Source organism: Folsomia candida, unplaced genomic scaffold (genome assembly GCF_002217175.1).
Source record: "Folsomia candida strain VU population unplaced genomic scaffold, ASM221717v1 Fcan01_Sc003, whole genome shotgun sequence".
NCBI lineage: Eukaryota > Metazoa > Arthropoda > Collembola > Entomobryomorpha > Isotomidae > Folsomia > Folsomia candida.
The window spans coordinates 9,322,506-9,339,910 of NW_019091195.1; the positions used below are offsets into that span (position 1 = coordinate 9,322,506).

At 40.5% G+C, this 17,405-nt stretch overlaps 1 protein-coding gene across 2 annotated transcripts in view; it reads left to right on the plus strand.

Annotated features, from left to right (window-relative positions):
* The window catches only part of LOC110846942, a 36,001-nt gene extending 20,145 nt beyond the window's left edge, over window positions 1–15,856 (plus strand). The window contains exons 9-20 of one of the 2 annotated variants that reach the window (XM_035849563.1): window positions 797–913; window positions 1,345–1,400; window positions 1,704–1,749; window positions 1,821–1,975; window positions 3,307–3,375; window positions 3,468–3,801; window positions 9,564–9,747; window positions 9,865–9,923; window positions 11,161–11,513; window positions 12,229–12,296; window positions 12,541–13,264; window positions 14,096–15,856. In XM_035849563.1, the coding sequence (XP_035705456.1) occupies window positions 797–913; window positions 1,345–1,400; window positions 1,704–1,749; window positions 1,821–1,975; window positions 3,307–3,375; window positions 3,468–3,801; window positions 9,564–9,747; window positions 9,865–9,923; window positions 11,161–11,513; window positions 12,229–12,296; window positions 12,541–13,264; window positions 14,096–15,413 (3,483 nt within the window). In that variant the 3' untranslated portion in view covers window positions 15,414–15,856. The remainder of the gene's footprint in view (window positions 1–796; window positions 914–1,344; window positions 1,401–1,703; window positions 1,750–1,820; window positions 1,976–3,306; window positions 3,376–3,467; window positions 3,802–9,563; window positions 9,748–9,864; window positions 9,924–11,160; window positions 11,514–12,228; window positions 12,297–12,540; window positions 13,265–14,095) is intronic. The other variant, XM_035849564.1, reaches the window with a different exon arrangement.
* The last annotated feature ends 1,549 nt before the right edge of the window (window positions 15,857–17,405 follow it).

Consider the following 17,405-nt stretch of genomic DNA (forward strand, 5'->3'; position numbering starts at 1 on the left):
CGAAATTGTTTCAGCCGTCTTCTTAGAATGACGTTGGGAGTTCTTTCCTGATCATTATTTCTCTCATTCCAATAAATGGTGACAATTTAAGAAGTAACTCGTTGACCAGGCAGTCGTAGTGTCATCGCGATCTTTTATTGACACGTGACAATAAGAAGGAAGCACATAAGAATTGAGAAAATCATTCAACTTAATTTTACAATTGGACCCTGACATTTGACTCCAACTGCAAAATCGGCAATATGAATGGTATCATTATTAGGACTTGTTCTACTTGATGCCCTTCCTGGCACATTTCCCAATCACTTTAATACCTGTGATTTAATTTAAGAGCAAATTGAATTGGTGGTGCAAAAGCTTTCATATGTCTGCCTACGAGAATGTTTTTGTGACTCAACTAAAGTGGTGTAACCCAAATGGAGATATCGATAATAATAATAATGGTAATAATAATTCCTTGTCAAATATCCTCATGACCATCGTACGCCAACTGCTCCCTTCAATTCCTATTCCTTCCTCTCTTCTATTTATATCCCCACGTCCGGCCAACCAACCCTGCTATGACACCTAATAAACACCTCAGAGAACTCTCACCCCACACGTCTCGAACATCTTTAGCGTGCTTCCCATTCTAAAGGTGTGATTATTTCAGACGAAGCGTCAATTCGTAAAAAAAGTTGAGTCATGCTTGGTCTGAAAGTTTATCGAAGCACTATTCAATTTGTTGGAGAAATAAGTGCTGAAAGTTACAAAAACTACATAATTCGTGAATCTAATGCTTGGTGTTGGTCCTTAGAGCCTGAGAGACCTCCAAGTCGCCGTTAGAGATGGGATTACTATGCTGAAAAACGTGTTGGAAGAATTGCGGAGAAATTCGGATTCTGAGAAAAGCGCTGTCAATGCCGTTTGCCAGGTAATTTTTATATGGAGTACGTTACCTATTCCACAGAATGAAAACGACCCCCCTTCTCGTGATGCCCCAAAAATTGTTTTTGTAGAACCCTGCCCATTAGAGCATTCTGAGAATTTCTCAGGTGCCCAGAAGTGTAGATCCTTAATTGTTGACCTGACCTTTCTATGAGAGTTTTCTGTATGGATGCAGAAGCATGAGTTGAAACGATATCCTGCCTTGTCTCAAAACTTTGGTTTTAGTTTTGTTAATTTCAGACAATCAAAATAATATTTTTTGATTTCGTCTATATATTTGACCTACGCTTTTCCACTAATGCAATGCGAATTGTGCAGTCAACTCCGCCAGACCTCACAATAAACAAATTATGCAATGCTGTTGCTTTCACTGTGCCGAGAGTTGTTAAATTAATCTTATTTAACTAAAATCAACAGGTAATACTCGACGCTCTGACCAAGACACAGGAAAATTTATTGAAGGATGTGGATTGGTAAGCCTAAGCTCTTAAGTACTTATTGCTTCATGAAAAGCACGGGGCACACGAGAGCCTGTAGTATTGAAAAATGTTCAGCTCGGTGAAAGTAAATCTGATTTTCCCCATTGTGCACAAATACTTAATTCCACATAATTTAGGCAACCAAACCGAAAAGTTTACTCAAATTCGATGTACAAATCATCTACACTGGAAGGGATTAACTATTTCTCAAATGTTTGTGATGATGAATGCGTGAAGAAATATTGGTTAGAGTTAACTTTATTGAGTATTAAAAGCATGGTTTGATTTGAATTGCAGCCAGATGGAAGGGAAAGATAAAGTGATCAGGGGTCAACTGTGCCAGGTAAGTGTTTTCGCACCGTAATTTGCAGTTTATAGTTTCTCATAATTTGTATTTTTTTTATTTCCCTGAAGCTCCGATCAGTCCTGCCGACAATCAAACTTCATCTCACCATGTGCGCCACGATATCAAATGCCACAAACAAATACGACTTTCTGGACTTAGCCTATCCTCTAATAGATCGTCTTATGGCTATTACTCACATGGGCTCAGGTCACCACGCCATCAGGTCAGATTCCCGTTTCACAAATCTCCTTATCAATTGCTTTCTTCCGAAAAAACGACAGCCAAATCGCCCCTTTCGTACCAGACAATGATAGAATAGCTCCATGTTTAATCTTTTATGGTGCAATGTGATCCCATCCGCATTAGACGAGAAAAATAGCCTTGTCAACTACCAGTCGAAATAAATTGTTCAACTTTTAAAACAACGTGAAAGCTGCCCCTCGCTCCTCTGCCTGCATTTGGCCCCTTTCCCAACCTCTAATAGTCGACAGGAAATTGAAAGCATCCTTTCAAGTCAGATAGTTTGACGCTTAACCTCGATATCAGATCTGATTCCCTGACTGAACTTCATCGTCATAATTTGTGAAGATTATATCACGGACAGAACGGAGTTTCACGCTCACAGTCAGTAGAAGAATGGGCCTTATAATCTAATAGTTACGAGTAGCAAACCCATTATCTAATTTTATCAATTTGTAGCCGAAAATCTTAGTATCGCTTTCCATGAAACGACACCATATTACTGCAGCACAGCCACATGCTGACTACCGAACTAGACGCGTCAAGTCAAAAGCCAAGTTTGTCCCAAAAACTTTTGTTTTAGCTGAAAATGGAAAAGTGTTCTTGACATTGGGTGTGTACGTGGAAAGGTGTCCGTAATATGGACTCCGTAAAGCTCCCAATTGGTATTTGCTAAACCTACCTTAAACGAAGGAAGTTAGCGGTGATCACTAGCCCCGAAAACTCCACAAAATATTAAACTTTGAATACTTGAAAGTCAAAAGTCAGACAAAAGACTTTCGTCATGGTTGGAAGACTCCAATTTCGGTGGTAAAAGGCAGCGATCCCTTGCCCTTTAATTAAATTTCTCTGGAATTAATTATACGACATTACCCTTTGATTATCGTTTTTGTGGAGAAACTAAATACGTCCATACTCTGCATACTTGTACATGCAGAGACGACCAGACAGACTTTCCGTCTTTTTGCTTTCAATTTGTTGCATTACGCCTCATATGAGCCCAATTAGGGCCATGTTGTTTACACCAAGTTACAAAAGTGGTACAGCATATTTAGCTGCATACCAAGTATGGCATAAGCCTATTCAAAGTAGGACATATACATAATGGGCATAAATACATAGTTATGCATTGATTTGCTCTCCAAGTAGTGAAATAAAATGGTTTTACTTGCGTCTCGGTTTTCCCAATCTTGCTCTGCAATTAGTTTGGTTAATTATTTTTTAGCACTCAGCAGAAACAAATGCAATGAGCTTACAAATTATTACATGCTGATTTCCAACGTGAGTTAAAAAAATATAAATAAAACTTTCTAGGCCGGGACTCAGCAGTCAGATAAAATCGACCTATAAGGTAGAAATGGCAAGAACATTGGAACCCTGGGTGTAAGTGTTTTAAACTTTTTTTTATTATTATTTGGAAACAATTCATGTTCAAATTTAATGCTAATTATGAGATAATGTTGCATACTTAACAGGCAACCCTGGGTATCTGGTGGGGCGCATGGGGGTGGTGGGGCGACGACGTCAAAGTCCTCCTCCCATCACCATCTTCAAAAGGATTATACCCAGCCTGCCGACCCCTCGTTAAGCGAACCCATGTATTCTCAGTATTTTCCAATGTCGAGATCCACAGTCACTCCCATGGTTCAAAAGTCTCAAGTTTCTCAACTTGGAGGTGGATATGCAGCCCCGGCTGGTGCCGGTGGGGGCACTGGACCCCAATCGGGGAGGAAGACCCCTGTGTTCAAAAGTGACCGACCAGACGAGCATTTTGCAGCCCACTGCCGATCTTTCACTGCTCATGTTAACGTAAGTTTTCACACCAAATTTTATTTTAAAATCTTGTCAACGCCTATCAGCATGATCCATGCCACATGTGATTTCTTCAAAAAGTACGACGTTGAGTTTTTGCATTGCGGTTTGTAATATTTTGTGCCAATTTCCTTTGTTTTGTGAGGGAAAGTTATGACCACAGCTACTGTTGTTTTCCAACACAATAGGTTGATACAGCATTACATTGTCTAGTCTTGAGAGAATCATATCAAGTTAAGACAGTAGATACAGCCTTTGATGATTAATCAGAGCTCAAGGAAAGTGAGTGAGTGAGTGAGTGAATGAGCAGTACGTACATAACTTTAACCACCACTTTATGTGGCGGCGGCGGTACTTTAATAATAATATCTTTAGACAAAAACATCCTCCGGCAGTCGGCGAGAAATAATACAAGAAATGGAAGAAGAAGGAGAAGACGAGGAGATACATGTGCATCCTCCTATAAACCATGCGCCGTAATACTGAGCAAGTTGTTGCAACTTGGCCAATGTATTAAAAGTGAAAGTTGAGACAAAGTTGTTGCGGGCAGCAAATGAAGCCTTTTCGAACACTGTTCAATTAGTTTGTGAAGGATTCATAATTGACGGAATATCACCCAAGGAGCCCTTCTCCAACTGCCAAAGTTTTTTAGGCAATAAAAGTCATCGTCTAATGTTTCACTTGTGTACAAGGAGGATTTGGCTTGCTAGAAACTTTCGTGCTAATATAGTGTAACTGAGTACAGGCTTCTGCCTTGTATAGTTTGGGGTGTCTTGTGCTGTTGATTATTACTTAATTTATTATACCGTCTAACCGTCTAAAAGTAACTGAAAATACATTCTGTCCAAATAAATCTTCATTTCCAAGATTTGTGTCATTCTTTCTCAAGCGACATTTTCGCATTGATTGATATTTCTTGAAAAGCCTACCTTTTCACGGACAATGTCTGCATCGGAGTACCTACGTCGTATTATTCTTCTAGGTTCTTACGCACGGAGATCAAATCCTACATCAGTTCACTTAAAGGGAAAGCGTCACTCAGCTTTGAATAAATGATGTATATGCATCTGCATTAATTTCCTTAATGGAATAGTAATAAATTGTTTACTGTACATCCAAGCACTTGTGATACATCCCCTCTCTGCCTTGAGCTACCGTTTAAGTGTATGCATATTTTTTTCGCTTTCTCCAACTGTCAGCAACTCAGGCCAGGCAAGACTAGCACTGATTTAGCGATAGGAATGCACATAAATGTGCACTCAGGTTTGTTCCTCATTCTGGTTCCGTATGCCGCACGGTCAGCATTTTTCTGCAAATGCTGGATATTTAATCTTGATTTGTAGGGACTTGAATTTATTTACATAGTTGAATGATCCCTTACCAAAGATTAGAATGAGCAATTCTTGCAGTTTTACACGCAGTTTGAGAAATATTATGAAAACTCATTTGGGTTTGAGATTCTTATAAGGCATAAACTTAACTGAAATTGAGGTTCTTATAACTAGGAATTCGATGTATATCTGTAGTCTACAGTCTAGTTCCATAAAGGAAAAAAAATTGGCTTTGCTAATTACTTCTAAGAAATACTTACTTGTTCGTTCATCTATTTATACCCATATAAAAATGAAATACTTTCAGCGAACTTAACAAAGTAAGCCTTCCTTCCTTCAATCTAGTCTAGAAATGTTGAGTTTTGTCACCCAGATTGAGTATTAAGTATTAAATATTGTGCGTCCACTAAGGTAATCAAAATAGTCAGAACTTGTCTTGCACATATTTGTATCTGAAATATACTGTTTCTACATATGCTACCAGCACATGCATACTTTCCTATCGTCTCTTCTATAGTATCCTATGTATCGTATGTGGAAATGCACATCTCTTCGTCCTGTATCATATCGTATGCACGAGCCTATCAATTATAGCTTCCTACTGATATCTGAAAGCAACCAAAGATTACACCATCCAAATGCAAAGTACGAAAAGACGTTGAGCTCAAAAGAGCGGATGTGGGGAAAGGAAAAAATGTGGAGAAAGTATACACGACAAAATCCTCGAGCCAAAGAAGTTTTAAGGAGGCAGAAAAAGAAGGAAAATCGGGTAAATTTTATTTCAATTCTGTAATAGAGTTTAGATTTACAACTCTCGAAGATGTTTCACCACCACATTTGGTCTATCCCATCGTTCCATTTCAGTGGAAGAAGAGCAGCAGCAGCAGCATCAGACGCATGCAGCAAGGAAAAGTTGGGATATCCGTTCCATGAACAAACTTTGAAATGAGAAAGAGCATAAAAGAGCAATGACTTTGGAGTTAGTGTGGTAAATTAGTAGAAATCGTTCCAATTCAAGTGAAGCGACTACGGTCTTTAATTAAAGATTTGCAAATGCTTGCTTACTTACTCACTTACTTGCCACCCGGCCACAGCAGCCTCTTTAAATTCTTGTGGTGTTTTGGCCAGAGTGTAAATTTGAGATGAAATTGTAATTTACATTAACTGCTTAGGAGCGTCGTGTGTTCAAGAGTTGAGCACATCAACAGATTGCTGAAAAAATGAGATAGAAAGTTGTTTCACTGCTGGTAGCAATTGGTGGATTAAGTACACACGTAACATCCACGAAGAACCTACATACATAGATATGTATATACGTACGTACGTACGAGTGCAGAGGTGTTTCGCACAAGCACCATCGTACTTTTAAATATTATGAAAAGGAAACGAAGGAAAACAAGAGGCACAAAAGTTCTACAGACTTTGACGTCAATCCCTCTAAAAAATGGAACACAAGAAAATTTGAAATTGTAAAATATGCAGCGAATCAAACTACGTGGATATTGCTGAAGCAGATTAGCATAATAATGGTTGATAGCTTCTGAATATTCCATTTTTCACAACCACGCCGGCAATAAGGGTCCCATTGCCTGTAAGGGCACATGTGTATGTATGCACACATGAATACAAAACCTAGAGGAGAAGTTGCGCAGTGGTAGGTACAGATGTGCACACATACATTTAGAAATTGCATGAGTGGTGAAAGTTGGTGAGGACTTGTGTCTTGTGAAATGGCTTAATTCCAAATGTGATAACGAGTGCTGCTACGGTTGATCCTTGATAATTGATTGGATTTTGTCCAGGGTCGGTTGCATATGTGCGTATAAAATGACGAAGAAAAATAAAATAAAATATCACTCACATCTGCATGTCTGCTTGCTAAACTCACCAAAAAAACCAGTCTCTGCCACAGTTTCTGCCATAAGTCTCAGTTTGAAACCAATAAGGTTGCATGTAGTGTAGCGGCGCACACCTTCTTACTTGCCCGACTTGAGTGGAAGAAAGAACACACGAAATGCGAGGTTTACGGGTCGACCGAAAGGATGGGAAATCTGGGAGACAGAGAGAAGAGAAAAAGAAAGGACGTCTTAATAAGAAAACGAGGAATCAGGAAAGCCTCTGGTTCTTACTGGTGGTTAAGGGAAGGAAATGAATGAATGGATCACACCCCGCACTTTTCCAGATTTTTCTCAGACCACCAGAGTGAAAAGATGCCTCTGTATTCTGTGAATGAGAGTGAGCGAGTGAAAGCGAGAAGAAATGACTTAATCAAGTTCGGCAAACCATCATCAAAAGCTGTCTGAGACCTGGATATGAATTCATGTATCACCGAATTTGCTGATGAATAGGGAACACGCCCAGAAGTAGAAAGCGATTACAGCTCCAGTGGTTAGTCCTGCTGCTCTACTCTTATTCATGGCTTTAGATAGTCATCCTTAATACATATCACACAAAATGAATCCTTGAAATGAATCGAAATGTTGTGAATCCAACGTCGAAGGAGGAAAAATATTTCTCTGAGAATTTGAGAGGTTCACTTTAGAGATAGTAAAATAGGTGGTAATAAGTCACTCTCTCGCACGGAGGTCCTTCCTTCCGTGCGGATATAGGATTTTGTACGTACACACGCACGATGAGGATTTCAGTAATACATGGAATATCCTGGTACGTATAATGCAAAATGTATTTTTATGATTCAATATTGATTGGAAATGACTCTGCCAGTCTTAGGCGTAGCTTTTGTCTTAGATCCATCCATCCTTACGACTCGAAGAAAGCAAAGGCTGATATTCTCGCAGCGCTTAAGTCTGGAGAAAAATGCAGGTGTCAAAGAAAGGAGAAGAAAGCAATCACAACTGGAGAATCTGGAATCTGGGGAGTGGACTCGAGTGTGAAAAAATGGAAATAAACTGACTTGAGAGCAGCTGATACCATGTCATCCCAACCCACTTTCTCTATTCATTATTCTGCACTCAAACACTTCCCAAACCACACCATCACCATTTATTCAACTAAATCGGGGTTAATATGGTTGGCAGTTGGCAGTACCCCTGCTTCCTTGCAATCAACAAAAGCTGTGCTTAGTTGGTGGGAGAAATTGGGAGAAAGCTATACGACGACCTAACGTTGTACTGCTCGACTCTGAGTGGAGGACGAAAAGTTGTGTGATTTCATACTTCTAGGCCCCTCTTTCTTCTCTCGTTAAACTCATGAATTCCGAGAAGTCAACCTTTCACCATCAGGCAAAAGCTTTTACTTACTTAGAAGAAGACTCAAAACTCGAGCAAATCCACTTTTCGTCTTCCAAGAATGGGTTGGTTGGCTAAGTTAGATTTGTGCCCCCAATACGCGCTATCCTTTACGAATATTCATATTCCGCCATACATACATGCATATATTAAGTCTGAAAGTTCTTCTGGAAACTACTTCAAGCGTCTCCCGGTTTCCATCGCCTGAGAAACTTGTTAGCAAAAAGTGTGAGTTTAGGATGTAAACACCCTAATGATCTAAAGCATCACTATTATGCATTATTATGCTTGATGATGTCTGATTTCGGACTGCTGTTACTCATGCACAAGTACATACGTCGAAATGCTGTACGTAGCTCTGAGAAAATGAGCAGAAGGAAAGTCGTGTCATGTTGAATTGATTGAGAAGAGACATTTTATAGTCAAAGCTCACTTCTTGGAGCTTTGAGTCGTCTGATCCCTAATAAGAAATGTGTTGGATCGAACACTTGAATTGGGTGTGGCGACGACGAAGGAGAATAAATGGTTTATTTATCAAAGGGACGGTGGACTGGATGATGGTTTGCAGGGTGTTGCGTTGTAGCAGGACGACGTCATCCAGTGGGAATGATTTCATATGCTCTTTCCTCATATGTATATCACTCGATAAATACATGAGTTCAAAATAGAATCTATGTATTATTGCGTTATATGTAAGAGCAACATACGTAAAGTAATGTCATAAATGTGAGTGGATGTTACACATGCAAAATGTTGACTATGAAAAATGATTTTTTTACAACAAAATGAGATCAAAGGACGGGAAGTTAAATTACGATGTTAGTTGTTGGACAAATTCATAATTGAGCAAGGGACCTTTTTACCTTTATTCTTGGCTAATGACGAAGGAAAGTTTTCTCTGTAGCAAGATGACAAATTGAAAATCTGACTGTTGAGGACAAGCGTCAAAGCTATCCTGTGAAAACAGTGAAAGACTGTTCTTTTTAGAAAGTGAGATAAAAAAACCAAACAAATTTTTCAGAGTCAGAGATTGAGAAAGTTTAATGATTAGAGCAACAAAGTCGGAGAAGAGTATTCAGACATCTTAGTATTTTTTATTTTGTATTTTTCGTACATTGATCATACGTGCTTTATTTTTCATTCAAATTGTACACAGAACTGATAACTTGCTCAATTTCAGGAGCTTAATCAACGACTGAGCCGACTTAAAGAGCAAGTTCAAGAACTCCACCGTGATGTCACTCTCCAACGAGGTTCGTCACACACGGTCCGAGCAGCGAGTGCTTTAAGAGAAGGTCTTTTCTTGGAGGATCAACTGGAAAGGCGACATTCAGAAATGGAAAGAATACGGAAACATCTTGAAAGTATGAATATATTCGATTTATGTATTCGTAACTGAATTTAAGCTAATTTTATGAATTATATAGGAGTTTCAAGTCCAAGTTATTTGTGTTGATCATTAGACTATGATTTTTTTGTAGGTCATTGGAATGACAATATTCGACAGATACGACTGGAGCAGGAAGTCTTCCAGTCTCAAGTAAGTGACTTTTACATACTTCACTGACTGTGTTCACTAAGGATTGCAAATGCAATTTTTTCGAATTCGGATTATCCCGATTTGACAGGAATAAAATTCGGACTTTGAGCGTTTTAAAAGCATTTGCAAGCCCTAGTGTTCACAGATATCGAATAATCATAAATTGTAAAGTAAGAAAAGGAAAGCTAGAGAAGCTAAAGGAGGGGTCGTTCGTGTCGTGATACTCGCCATTGTCAGAGACTGTTGTATATACATAAGATAAGCAGGATGAGGGATTTCACCTGTACATCCCTCACTGCCATGCCACTCCAGTTTCACTTTATCCATTTTCTATCCAGTTGGTTGCTTAGTTTGTCTACATTTTGAGAAATATGGAAAGAGTTGAAGCTGGTAATAAATGCAATATTACACACTCGGAGCATGCGACTACGACAGTCCTTGTGTCAGTTGGAATTGAATTTGAAGTGAGGAAACCAGCAGTGACTGTGTACTAAATAGTGAGAGAAGTGAAATGCACGACGACACAATGACCAACCACTCGAATTGAATCTCGGCTCCTTCTTCTTTTTCCAAAGATGGGAAATAACTCAGCGTCTCTTTCATCTGTCTCTTTTGCCTTCTCCACTTTTCTCTTCCATTCCCTGATCCAATACAAATTTACAAGGGAGACAAAGACAACGAAACTACATTTTGTCAAATCGATGAGAGAACCGTTGAACTAACTGAGATGGAAAGGGACGCGAAAAGGAAGTTTGTGTGCCTTGCAATGCCCACCTCCTCATGATTCCGTCCGCCGACTTATTTGGGGGCTCCGAAATGAAATGAAACTACTGGGAAGACACTCGTCCCCTTTGAACATTGTGATGTATTGTGCGAAAACAGGTAGCAGCGGAGTGTATGTTTCAAGAAATTGATGAAGATTGATTATCCCAAGCATTTTTGGATCATTTGTTATCAGTTCCAGTTTCTGCTAATCTTATGGCGAGTAAAGATTGGACGCATACACCCATACATATAGTGACGAATGGTTGTTCTAGCAATGACGCTGACTGAGATTTGGGACACGCGAAATAGGTCACATTATGACATGGCTCGGAAACTTTTTACAGCTTGGTGCTGACTTTTTAGTAATTCGAGTCCATTTCAGCAGCACAAAATCAAAATCTGCATTTGAGTGTTTAGTGGAATTAATCATAACATAAATCTGAGTGCAGCTAATAAATCACTTTTATCCTAGATAAACGATCTCCTGGCGATGAAGTCAGAAGTCAAACAGTTGAGCAGCCTACTCCAACAATTGCAGTCGTTCCTCAAATCCTTAAATGTTCATCCACCCCCTCAGCAGCAGCAGCCTGGTCGAGGAGGAGGCGGAGGAGGTGGTGGTGGTGCTGGACATGGCGGGGCGTCGTCATCTGGGGGCGGTGGTGGTGGAGGAAGCAGTGCTGGTGTTTCTGGGACAAGCGGAATTGGAAAAATGGCCACAACGACGTCTTCCTCCTCGGGTCAACAAGGGGTCATTCAGCATGGGCAGCCTAATCGTCAAACACAACAGCATGTTCACCATTCCGGCGTTCCTGATGCTTCCTCCAGGTTAGTTCAGGTTCATGCGGACTTTGACTTATTCTTTTTGAGCCATTCCTGCTCACTCTATCCGCAACAACAGTCATCATCAATCATCCAGACTTTTCTGAATACGGGAATAAGCCCGATTTTTGTGAAGACAATTTCCTTGTCTGCCTTTCTGTCAGTCAAAAGTAGGGGAATGACTTTTCTGCTTACTGGAGAGGGAAACAAGAGAAGGATATGTGTGATGTTGAACGCTATTGTTTGTTGGTGAAAGAATTAGGAAGGCTAATACAACTATCTCGCTATTGGCTTGACGTATGTATCTCACAACAAATACAGAGAAAATTTCAGAACAGCAGGAGAGCATGTACGTATAGTGTATTTTATATGACGATTTTATTTCATAGAGCTATGAGCATGCTTCTCGAACTGCCATTTAATAAAGGTTCAGATAAATACATTGAAACTCTCCATATACATATCTCCATATATTTATATGGTATTACATATTTGCCATATAGCACGTAAATGTGCATATGGAGCTATAATAAGCTCTGGGTATGAGATAACTGATACAAGAGTAAACAACTCTAATACCTTTTTCATGTGTGCATGCTTACCATCATTTATCAGCACCAGCATAGATTTGGCAGATGCAAACTTTCCCTTGGGCCACAACAGCACGGCAGCAGATACGGGAGCTCGAATAACAGGGTTTTCTTTGTGTGTATTGTTTCAGCAGGACCGACATTGGTTCGCAGGTAACTCCGTCATTGGGAGAAATGGCATATTTGGAGCAATCTAAAGGTGAGACATGGATACTTTCTCATCGCTTCCTTCTATGCGCATATATGTACTTACTCGGCACAAGATAACCTGGCTTTATGTGTGTAGTACTGTGTAGTTGTTTGTAATGTTGAGGTGCCATTCTTTCTATGGTGGTATATACAGCAAACATTTTATTGTTTTCAAAACCAAAGGATGCAACAAATGTTTGCTAAATAAAAGCCGTGGAATTGATTGAATCCCGTGTGATTTTCTTTCTCTTTAGATGGAGGCGTTGGGGGCCAGAGTCTGGGGCCATCACAAAAATCCGATCCAAATCGCCCATTTGGAGCTCAGCAGCCCCAAAGACCCACTTCCTCTTCAATGCCCACTCCAAGCGGAGGATTATCAACGGCCAAACAACAATCCTTTCAACCTGCAGGCTTCGTTCCACGACCGTGTTACCAACAAAAACAACCCACTCAAGCAGAGATGGAGTACATTCAAGTGGACACTTCCTATTCGCATCCACCACATCAGCAGCAGCAGCAGCAGTCACACTCGTCCAAGATTGGTGGTCCGCCTCCTCATCCCAATCTTGGAGCCTCCGAAGCGTCGATGATGAAGTCGAAAGGGGTGCTAAGTCAGCTTATAGATAAAGTAAGATTAAAAGATGATCGTAAAAAGAGTTCGGCAAGTGGTGTAAGCAGTTCCTCATCCGGTGGCACACCTCACCCTCAGCCACCCGCAGTTCCTCCGTCAGCCTCGGCCCTAGCAGCTCGACGAGCTCTCACAATGTACGATGCTCAATGTCAATTCGGTCTGGATTCGTCCTCTGCGGTATCCGCCCTGGCAAAGTCCAATCTCAAGCGAGGTGTTCAAAGTGGCGAACCTGCTGCTTCTTCAACTTCTTTTTCCCACCAACGACATGAATCTCGGCCTACATACCAAAGAGCAAAGTCATTTGTCAAGTCGAAAAGTGACGATGAGCGTGGTCAGCTTATCGACAAGTGAGTTTACTGTAATTATTAATTGCTTCAATCAACTAATTTTATTATCAACAAGAAAGCTCATCAATATCACATCAAGTCGTAACAAACAAATACATATCATACTGAACAATCATAGCACATCCACCAATTTACTGACATACACACTCATCTTGAAGTTTTTTCATTTAATTAATTTTTCATTTTGAACTTTGAAGTGTGGCGATTATAGTATCGTTATAAACGAATATAAATAAGTAGCGTCAAAGCGATTTAAATTTCCTTTCCAATGATATGTGATAATTATGTATTTTTTTTTACTTTTGACCTCGTCCTCGCCGTCATGGGTTAGTCGGGGGTCAAAACTATAAAACTGGCTATTGACCTCACGTCATGGTCACCTTGGCCGCAGGGATTCCATTTTCTAACTGATGAGGGTAAAAAAATTAGAAGCACAAGGAGAAAATGGCGTTTGATTATGTTGAGAGGTTCTGGAGATATCTTGCTTACAAACGGACGGATAAAACGCAACATAAAGCTGTTGATGCTACTTAATAATTTCATACAAAATATTTCAGAAATTGGAACTTAACTTTTTCCTGAATAGTATTCTTTTTTCCTGTCATAATTAGTTTTACATTTTGTGGGTATGATTTGGTGCAGAAGTTAGTTAGACAAGAGAGAACAAGAACTAAAAAAATATTCTGAGTGAGATTTTTAACGTTTAGTGAGACACATGTAACAAACAGACGCCAGGCCAGCATGACACCTGGCTGGTACATGCTCACATGGAGGTAGAAAATAATCATGTATGACTGACTGACTAACTTGTTTTTTCTTTACCCCACCTAGCAAATTATCACACCAACGTGCTCGCAGTGCAGGTCATTTGGAAACGGAAACTTTACTCAGGTCTTTATCGTCCGGATCGAAGGATGCTACACGAATTATTGAACTCTATCAAAGCTTATCCAAGACAATTATGGAGCGAGAGAATCAGCAATTCCAGAGTCGCACACCGTATCCTTCACAAATCTACAACCCGTACTCATTGGATCAGCCCATCTACTTTGATTCCCGATATGAAAAGTATGGTACGTCCTCGTTCATGGGGACAATTCCCCCTAAATCATCCAGCAGTGCAGGTTCCTTCCCATACGGGCAATCCAACAGTTTAGGTCGTACCCACTCTTCTAATAGCAGGCAAGGGCCAACAACACCCTTCCGTTCCTCGTCTCATCCTCGCCCCCAAGAAAGTCTCACTGCCACCAGCGAGGATGACTACCAGCAAATTTCCTTCAACTTTCGTAGTCTACCAATGGCCCGATCTCATTCTGCCCCTCCTCGCAAGCCTACCCAGGAACATAGATCCTCTGGTGGTGGTGGGGGTGGTCAATTTGGTGGTGGGGCTGGTTCTTCAACAGAGGTGAAAGTATTTGTTCATGAAGAACCCCATTCGTCGACCTCTTCCCACCACCACCACCAACAGCACCACCATTCTCGTCACACTGCCTCCCGATCACCTTCTCCTTCCGCTGCCGCATTGTCCAAGAGTTTGGAGGAGTCCTTTTTGTATGGCTACTTGTCTCAACATCACGGGAGTGGAGGAGGAGGACTAACTTCCTCATCCTCTGGTCAATCTGGCGTGGGTGGTGGTGGTGGTTTCACACCATCACCGCTCGGGAAAAAGCCGTCCTCAGCGGAAAGCCTTGTTTCTCTGGGTGCAATGGATACAGATGGTCAGAGTAGGAAATCGAGCATTGATTTTGATCGTCGGTCTGTTGTGACTGTTCGAAGGGCAGGATCCAACCAAGGATCCAAGTCTGCCCTCCTGACTCGCCAACATTCATGGGAAGGAGGTGCTCAACTGTCTGGGACGAGAGAACACTCCATGTCCACGCCACATCTGTCTCCCACTGCAGATGATCCGTTTGAGAACAGGAGCGGTGCTGCTCAGAGTGCATCACGGGGTGGTGGTGTCAGGGCATCTGCTTCATCTTCTCATTCTCGGAGACGCTCTAGGATTTATGATGATGATGAAGATGACCTCGTTGTTGGCAACACGCTGCACAAAGCCGACAGTTTCGAAGGGCATGAAGAAGCCGTTCGCTCCATCGTTGCCGCAGTACAGGAGACCAGAACGTTACAAAGGCGATTACAGTCCAACTAACTCGATTCAAATTTATTCTGTGTCCCATAGAGCCCATAGTATTTAGTCGTCTTTGATGTTCGTTATCTGGCGCAGATTGTATGTAAGTGTATAATTATATAAGCAGGGTCTATCTATCTCCCTCATGTCTAACTTGTCTTCAACAAAGACGACGACGACAAGAAATTGCAAATCTCTAGATTATTATTCTAATTGGTACCTTCTACTTAACATTTATTGTGATTCTAATTCGTACATTCCTAACTATATACCCACGACATAATCCCTTATCAAAAGCATTCGTGAGATTAACTACACTCCTCCTCCTCCTCCTCCTCCTCCACCAAATCTGCTCTTCTAAGGTACATATGTATATGCCCCTCATTGCACTAGACTCGGAAATACAAACTGTACAAGTACAACGCACTTGAAAATGAGATTGAATAAAAAATACAACAAAGAAATTTGGCACAGCGTATTAATTAATTATTGCATATCTGCATCCTCATCATTCGAATTATTTTAGGAACAGGAGCAAAAAGTGTTTAGTTTCGTGCACACGTTTCCATTCGTTTCACGCAGAAGAGAGAAGAAGCTACATCATATCGAACACGGTTCGCCAAGTTGTCCATCCCCGAGAAGAAAAAAAAATATTTTGTTGTATTTTTTTCCTGACGTAGAATTACCAATTTGAACTGGACAAGGAACAGAAGACAATAACATCCATTCATCTGAGTCCAGACTCGAGACAAGGATTTGGGCTCCGTCAAATTTAATCCATTCACTGCTATCGTATCGCGTTCCCTGCTTGGACGGGTGGCATATACGGGAGAAAGTTCTGTCACTAAATTTTAACACGCGTGGTAGAACTTGACATAAAACAAAGTTCTGTCACGTTATGTTATCCAATGTGGAGAATAAAAAAGAGAGAAAGATGTCTGTGTGCATATACTGCGGAGAAAAATTGGTCAGCAAGAAGATGGTTAATAGGAATAACAAGGAGGCTGATACTTTCACTGTATTTATGTGCATAATATGTGTAGGGAGGAAAAGGAGGGGGTCCTTTGGCAAGAGCTGACTCGACAAGTGCACGTATATATATATTTACTTTTATAGAACATTATCCAGATAATGCATACATACACAACTTGATACGATGAACTCTATTATGAAATCAGATTTTGCTTCCAGACTTTATATGTCGAGAATTATTTATTTTTAATAAGAACATTTTGCACACGCCGTCACTTTCTGCTGGCGTGGAATGTTTTTTTCTGCGCTGAGTTGTTGAGTGGTTGAAAAAAGTCGGAAATTCAGAAAATGTGACAATGAGAAGAATTGTATTTGTTGTTGACAATGTTTAAAACTTGTAAAATGTCACGTATCAGAGAGGGAAAATGTTTCACTCAACCAGCATAGTTTTTGTTTGTTCTGGGCTTACTCGTATACATGCATACTCATCGTTGACAATGCTTAAATCAATAACAAATACCAATTTAATTGAGATTCCATAGTCCATGGACTCACGTCCCACGCCTGTGTATGTAGATAGTAGCTGAAAAGTTCATTTTGTAATTCCTTCATCTGGATGTTAAATATGGGGTTTATGTAACGAAATCATCATCATCAAAGTTATTCTCATAGTGTTTGAGTTGCGAGTCTTTGCTAAATTAAATTCTATAACTTCATGTAGCAATAACTCAGAGAATCGGGACAAATGGCCACCAGGATAAATATGAGGCTGGTAATCCAAAATGGTGTTACACCATTTCGCCATAAGTTGTTCTTCGGTTCATCCTGCTTACAGATATCACGTAGGAGATTGTACAGACGCACAACCAACTTTCACCAAAGATTTCATGCAAGACCTGCCCACATCGACAAGGGGACACGTATACAGAGTTACTTGTGTCAACAAAAAGATTTGTACAAGGTGAAAGCCTGTAATGGTCAATAGAATCGTTGCAGGGACACAGCATGGATTTCAAAGACGGAATTAGAACGAGACATTTG